Source organism: Oratosquilla oratoria, chromosome 31 (assembly GCF_046742065.1).
Source record: "Oratosquilla oratoria isolate Oo_2021 chromosome 31, ASM4674206v1, whole genome shotgun sequence".
Lineage (NCBI taxonomy): Eukaryota > Metazoa > Arthropoda > Malacostraca > Stomatopoda > Squillidae > Oratosquilla > Oratosquilla oratoria.
This window is the reverse complement of record NC_134807.1, coordinates 15,151,345-15,158,844: the sequence shown is the minus strand read 5'-3', so window position 1 is coordinate 15,158,844 and position 7,500 is coordinate 15,151,345. Positions and strand designations below refer to the sequence as shown.

Below are 7,500 nucleotides of genomic sequence, written 5' to 3'. Positions count from 1 at the left end.
CGTCATGGCCAGCTGAGTTCAAATAAAAGAGTAAGAAAAAGCAGCCAAAAAACTCGGCTTCAACATCTCCGATTAAAGATGGGAGGGTTTAAGAGGTCATGGAAGTAAATTAAGAAAGATCACATGTCTAAAAGATGTGAAGAAATACAGTTTTCCATATAGATGCATAAATATGTGGGATAACGTAGAAGGTGATATAGCCAAAGCTCAAGCAATACACGAGTTGAAATCTAAATATGATAACTGGAAATCAAGGATATAGATTAAGTTGGAACTGAACATGATTTTGAGGCTAGATATGTTGGAAAATTACAGAAGAGGAGACGGGATCCTACGAGCGTTACTCCATTCCTGTATACTACAGTTAGGTAAATACACGTACACACACACACGCACACATACACGCACACGCGCACGGACATGCACGCACATACACGGAGATACGCACGCACACCCACACCCACCCACCCACACACGTACGCGCGCGCGCGCATACATACGCATGCATGCACATATGCACGCACGCACACACACACACACAATCACACACGCGCGCACGCACACACACACACAATCACACACGCGCGCACAAACACACACACACACAAACGCACACAATCACACACGCACACACATACACACACTCACAAGTACACACACACGCATACACACACATATACGCACGTACACATACGCATGCATGCGCATATACACACACACGCACAAACACATACATGCACACACACATACACACACACGTACACACAAACACGTGTTCACACACACATCACATACGCACACACACACAAAACACACACACACACACACACACACACACACACACACATGCGCACAAACAGACACACACAAACACACACAACAAACGCACACACACACAAAGTAAAGCCTTTAAGTGGTCGATCCTGTACGCCTTTTGTCCTTTGAACGCACACGCCGATCCCTCCCTGCCTTCCTGCCTGCCTGCTTGCTTGCCTGCTTGCTTGCCTGCCTTCACATTCCTACGTACCCGATGGGTGATGCCCTCCAGGTCTAGCGTGTAGTGCAGGTCGTGCGTGGCTCCCGTGTCCTCGAACTCTCCTACGCTCCTCCTCCTCCTCCTCTTCTTCTTGAGTTGGTTCTCCTGGTCCCTGACGGAGGGTGCGTCGAAGTGGTGGTCCAGGTGGTGGCTGACGAAGTCGCCGTCCGCTGTCGTCTTGCGAGGAGCCACAATCTCGAACTCGCCCAAGGCTTCGGCGAAGCGCGCTGTCGGGGGAGAGGAAGGAACAAATGAGGATCAGTTACCCATAAAGGTGTTCTCTATTAAAGCAAAGAATGTACAACTTAATTATTGAATAATTTACTAATTAACTGATTTATCTGCTTATCATATATCTAGCTTATAAGTATGCTTATTCATATTTTCTTGTTTATTCACTTGTTTATTAGCCTTTTACGCCAAAAGTCATAGGGCAAGCGTGGCGGATTCAGCCGTGACTGCGTGCCTTCTGGATTATGTTTTTTTTTTTTTTTTTTTTTTTTTTATTGGGAGTGAAGTATCACTCCCACGGGCTTTGTTTGAGCCCACCGCCACCATCTTATCTATTTACATATCCATTCAGGAACAAGAATTGCTCCACTGCGAAACAGGCGGGGGTCCTGGGGAACGGATGTTTCCCAGGATCACCAACCCATCAGACACCCTTCCCCAATACACACACACACACACACACACACACACACACACACACACATATATATATATATATATATATATATATATATATATATATATATATATATATTGTTTGTGCATGTATTCATAGTTGAACCAACAGAATGGAAAAAAATTAATCTGCGTTCATAGTCTTCCCCACTAGTTCTGACCCTTTGCTTGGGGATTGGCCTATGAACTTTGTCTACAAGACCGCAGGGGTGAGAAACCTTCGACGCAGAAGGAGAACCAGAGAAAGAAATTCTTCAAGGAAGGAGAACGTCGTCTACGTTCCCAGCGAAACCTCCATCTCCAGCGAAGCCATTGCCCACCTCCTGGAGAACTACCTCGGCTGCGGCAGCTGGCAGAAGTTCCTCGTGAACTTCGAACTCGGCCCTAAGGAGGAAAGGCCCGTCGACCGGCTCTGCACCTCCTGCGAGCCCATGGAGGTCGACTTCCAGTGCTCCAGCGTCGACGAAGACGCTATGGACCGGAGCAACTGATGAGGCACCGCGACGACCCTTGGCCCGTGTGAGGTCACGTCAGGACCCATCACCCCACCGCATTTGCAGTTCCTCGGTCCGTCTTGACCCATCAGCCTGCACACAGGCCCTTCATGCCCCCTTCAAGTCGTTGGCGAAGAGTAAAACTCTCAGCCCAATACAGACACATATGGGGGAATTTCTTGTCTCTGAAGATGCTCCAGAGAGCTTTATAGTTTGTGCTGCACTTTGTTGTTCTTCGGGAAGGAAAATATTTGTATCTGTGCAGAATTCCTTCTTGAGAAGAGTATCCGAGGAGTGTCGTCCAGTTTCGGACCCAGAACGGGAAATGCTGAAGCCCCGTCGCGTCGTCAAGCTTCTCGTGGAACCAGAATTCTCCAGTTCGACTTTCTGGCAGAAGGCAACCCTCAGCTAAATGAGGTTTTAAGACTTGGAAAATAATAATTAATAATAATAATAATAATAATTAATAATAATAATAATAATAATAATAATAATAATGACAACAACCCGTATGTATCTGCGCAAGGCTGCACAACACGTGACTCAAGTTAATATCATAGTAAATATCTCTCACCCACATACACACACTCGACGGCGCAGTGGTAGCGTTCGCAACCGCTGCTACAGCGGTCCGAGTTCAAATCCTGCCTAGGGCTGAAATAATTTCGGTATCGCTGCGCTGCGAGTCGTTACTCCAACTCTCGTGGATGGGGAGTTTGGTGTGTGTGTGTGTGTGTGTGTGTGTGCGTGCGTGTAAGGTCACAGCATTACCCATAGATTGGTCAAATATGAACTCTGAGCTCTCATCCAGGAGGGATATAGCTGTCGATCACGAGGCCAACACGTGATCCAAGACAATGGTGGTGAATCACACACACACACACTCGCCTAACTTTCAAACTAATGGAGAACTGGTAACAGTGATCAACAAAGATGTTGCCCAAGGAAATTTATATGTTTCTCGTGTATTTTTGCACATTGAATCCAAGTATGTTTTCGAAATTTCTCTACCACCCATAGTTTTTCGTTCTAGCATACTCGCACATCAATGCATATACTCGTATATATGTACCAGTGTTCTATGCAGCTTTTGGAACAAAGAGGTGAACTTACAAAATTATTTCCATTGTTAATGAAGTGCAATAGCTTCTTTCTGGAAGTATAGGCCTTCATAAAAGTCAAAATTACTTCCTCTCCCCGACCCTCCTTTCTCATTTTCATATAAAAACAAGGGTTTATATACGCCCAACAAAGCTATAATGGCTGACAACATACATCACCTATACAATGGTTAAAATTTATTGGCGAAAACCCATCTCATCGAAGCGTTCATTCTCCTACAGTGACTGTCATTATCAGCATGAATGCTGATAACTCAGGTCTAACTAATGCATTAGCGCCACCTCATTCTTATCATCAACGTGGTTCCAATATGGTCATGCTTTTAAAACAGTCCCCCAATAGGTTATTTTTCACTCTAACAATTATGATTCTGTACAGTGATCACACCACTCTAATCGGATAATGACCGCCCAACCCTGAACTTATCACCAACTATACACAGAACTGTGCTTAGGAAGACTCGCAGAGTCCATCACACGGACACCCTCCTGGTAAGAGCGGTGATTACAAATACAGGTAGCGTCGATAAACGATGCGATAAAACGGAAGACGTGATAAGGTGCTATACACACCTTTAATGAGCGTAGCACTCCCGAGCTGCTAATTAGGAAGATGTTTACGCAGTAGAAGGGCAGCTGCGCTCACCGATCGGACATGTCGACCCGTGCGTCTGCTACAGAAAATGTCTGCCACGCCACGCCGCATCGACGTTGCACGCTTATACACGAGACGACCACGGGGTCAACTACAAGTCCAGCCTTCGCTAACTTTTACATGGTAGAAATAAGAAGGTGACGTACCACAAGATTCTAATTCAAAGCTACCTACTGGACAACTCCCTACCTCCCTCGTACAACGAAAGGAAAACAAGCTTCAGAAATTACAAAGCTAAATGGAATACAAATATATCTTTCCCTCACCTTAAGAACTAAGGAACAAATATAAGAATTCATACTTAAGCGCTGATATAACAAATTACGATGGCGAATATAATGTAAATACTCCGTGACAGATACAAAGTCTCATAAATACGTCCATCAAACGAATCATTCGTTGTAGCTCAAAAAGGGAAACGTTTCAGGAAATCACACGAATATAGCAAAATTTAGTTAATAAGGGTTTCGCCTACAGAATTCTTTATCTTTCTACATAAACTGTAATCACCGTTTCACAAACCCCAGCCACACCCATCCAATTATCCAGCTCCTCTACAAGAACCAAATGAGTTCAGCATAAAAGATTGACGAGAGAGTTTGCAAATCAAAAGAAACAAAGCATGCACCAATGCTCACGACAAAACCAAAATTATAATCTAATATGCATAGAAGAAAGTCAGCAATTATATAATGAAAAACAAATTAAAGTCAACCACCATTTGTTATGAATCGAAATGCCTATCATAAAGGCCGCAAGCTTCATTCAAACTCAAAACATGGAGTCAATATCAAAGCTGTTTTATGACGACTGTTTATGCAACCTCAAAACGGAGACCCATAAACCCATATGGAAACTAGAACCATCCTCGTGGACAGAAGTCATAAAGAGAAAGAGCAGACAGCCTACCCCTGGAACTAATAGCAGTCCGATTATAAAAAAAAAAAAAAAAAAAAAAAAAAAAAAAAAAAAAAAATGAGATAAACAGCAGGACGTGGGTTCCGAAGCGCATTCCTGATTGACCAAACTCGTGATCATACAAACAAACTTTACGTTATAACAGAAACACGTTCTTCAAACTTCAGTCATATCTAGCGTTGGTCAGACCAATATTGTGCCACTCTCCGTGATTGAGCCGGATGACATGCCCCCACTAACAAACTCTCATCAGAGCCTCGTAACTACTTCACGACACGGCAGTCCACTCGATCAACCCAAACATACACTGCACTCTAAACATTTTGAAAGAGTTCAACCTAAACACGAACATTTGATACGGCACATAACACTAGGGCATCATCGCAAAGACTACTTGTTCTCATGCGACCTACCATGCTCCCTATCTACATACACGAGAAGTCGTATCTAGATTATGTTCTTATGTCAATCACTGTTAGGTTGACTGTAAATAATGTGCCTCGGCCTTCTCTTATGTACCGACACATATTTCTTATACTACTTTGAAGAGTAGCGCGTGATAAGTAGCATGTCTAAGGAAACGGGGTAAGTTTCGACGCTTGTGATCAAATTAATGAGCATACTTGCCAAACACTATCACCCACAATATTTCTAAACCTTTTGCAGCATAGCATTCTCAGAAGAATTAAAGTTACGAGGATCGAAGAGTATCGTAAAGTAGCCAAGTCTCCTGACGTCTAATGTTCGGAACGTAGATCTGAATCTGAAAGGTTAAAGTTATGGAATCCTAATAGAAATTAAATGACGCAGATATTATCATCACAAGTAATCTGTTGTCTATCATATCTGTGCTTATTACCTCAATACACAGCTTACATCACTAAAGATGTAGATACGTACATTCACTGAGTAGTGTGGATATGTAAGATGGTGGCGATTGAAAAATACTACTTAAGTTATTCTGACATTCATTTACTCTCGAATCATCTATTAATCTGCGCTTCATCTGGGCAAATTCTAATTTAATCTATGATATTTCTCTTAGAATATTACCCTTACAACGTTACAATATTACCTCTGTCTATCTATTCATTCTACTATTATTGAATCGGGACCCAATTTAGATATTTTAGATAGTCCTAATGTACGTACCTTATGATATTTATTGTAAAAAAGTACCTTTCAAAGACCCCTTTAGAGGCTGCTAGATATATCATCCTTTAATTATATATATAAAAAAGAAAATGCATTTGTGTTTCATTTTCTTGATTAGTTGATTCATTGCAAATAGTCTATGGTCAAGTATCCGTTTCTAAAGCCTGCCTGTTCTCTTGGCTGGCTTTCATCTAAACAATTAGCTATTCTTTTCGTAACACCCTTGGATATTATTTTTCATAGTTTTTTAGAATTGCAGGTGTACAGTGCATTTAAAGTAACATGATCAAATGTGAGGTCTTTCTGGCCTCCTCTTTCTGTGAAATAAAATCACTAGCATTGCACATAGATTCATGAACACTTTCTTGATACATGTACTGGAAGTTGGACTACTCTACAATAAACCTCTTTCACTGCGTCTTTCAGAAGATCTATCGATACGCCATCTTCTCCAGATGCTTTCCCTCGTATCAAACTTCTTAGAGCGAACAATACTTCTCAATTTGTAATTTCCGGTAAACCAGTATCGTCTTTCGATGATTATACTGATTCAACTGTGTATTTGAAAAACAAAATTCTTTATATAATTCTACGACTCTTTATGTCATTCTGTCTTTGCATTAAATAAAGATGAATAAAAGTAGTACGGCAAGGTGATATAATTTCACCCAATCTATCTACAGCTTGCCTTGGAAAAGATTTTTAGAAGGTTGGATTGGGAAGGAAAGTTCTGGACATCAATGGAAAATATCTTAATCACCCTAGGTTTGCATATGACATTATTTTCATCTAAAAAACAACATAAGACTTGTAAGATAAACTGAGTGATCTGGACAAGGAAAGTCTCAAAGTAAGTTTGTAGATGAATAAGAAAGAAACCAAAGTAATATTCAACTCGAAAGTTCAAAGTAAAGCAATGATGGAAGTCTTTAATTAACTGAAGAGTGTAATCACTGAGGACAGATGCTAAAAAACCGACTGATCATAAAATCTGAATAAAAAGACGAATCATATTAGTTTGAAAAGATTTGGTAACTACAAGAACATAATTAAGAGGCTCTCAACCTAAATATCTTAAACTCAGTGCTGGGAGCAATGGTGAAAGATATGAAGAGAGGGAGTTGGGTGAGGGAGAGGACTACAGAGAAAGACATTTTGGAAGCAGTAAAAGAGAGGAAATGGAACTGGGGGAAGGAAGTTACCCAAAAAAGGACGATGGGTAGTGTGTTACTGACTGGAGATCGCGATGGGAAGCGTGGAAGAGGTAGACCATAGAGAAGGTGGAGAGACGAGATAGAGAAGTTGGCAGGAGTGTTGTGGCAAAGGCTGACTCAGTTGTATGAATCACTGGATGTTTTAAGAGTAGTGGACATGAAATGGCTGGTTGATTGATTGACTGGTTGGTTGATGATGGCGTACCACGGTTAACTGATT

At 41.7% G+C, this 7,500-nt stretch overlaps 1 protein-coding gene across 4 annotated transcripts in view; it reads right to left on the bottom strand.

Annotated features, from left to right (window-relative positions):
- The window catches only part of AdamTS-B (ADAM metallopeptidase with thrombospondin type 1 motif B), a 187,502-nt gene that overhangs the window by 51,385 nt on the left and 128,617 nt on the right, over nucleotides 1-7,500 (bottom strand). For all 4 annotated transcript variants that reach the window (XM_076213340.1, XM_076213339.1, XM_076213341.1 and 1 more), the window contains exon 3: nucleotides 1,028-1,263. In XM_076213340.1, coding sequence (XP_076069455.1) covers nucleotides 1,028-1,263 — 236 coding nt within the window. The remainder of the gene's footprint in view (nucleotides 1-1,027; nucleotides 1,264-7,500) is intronic.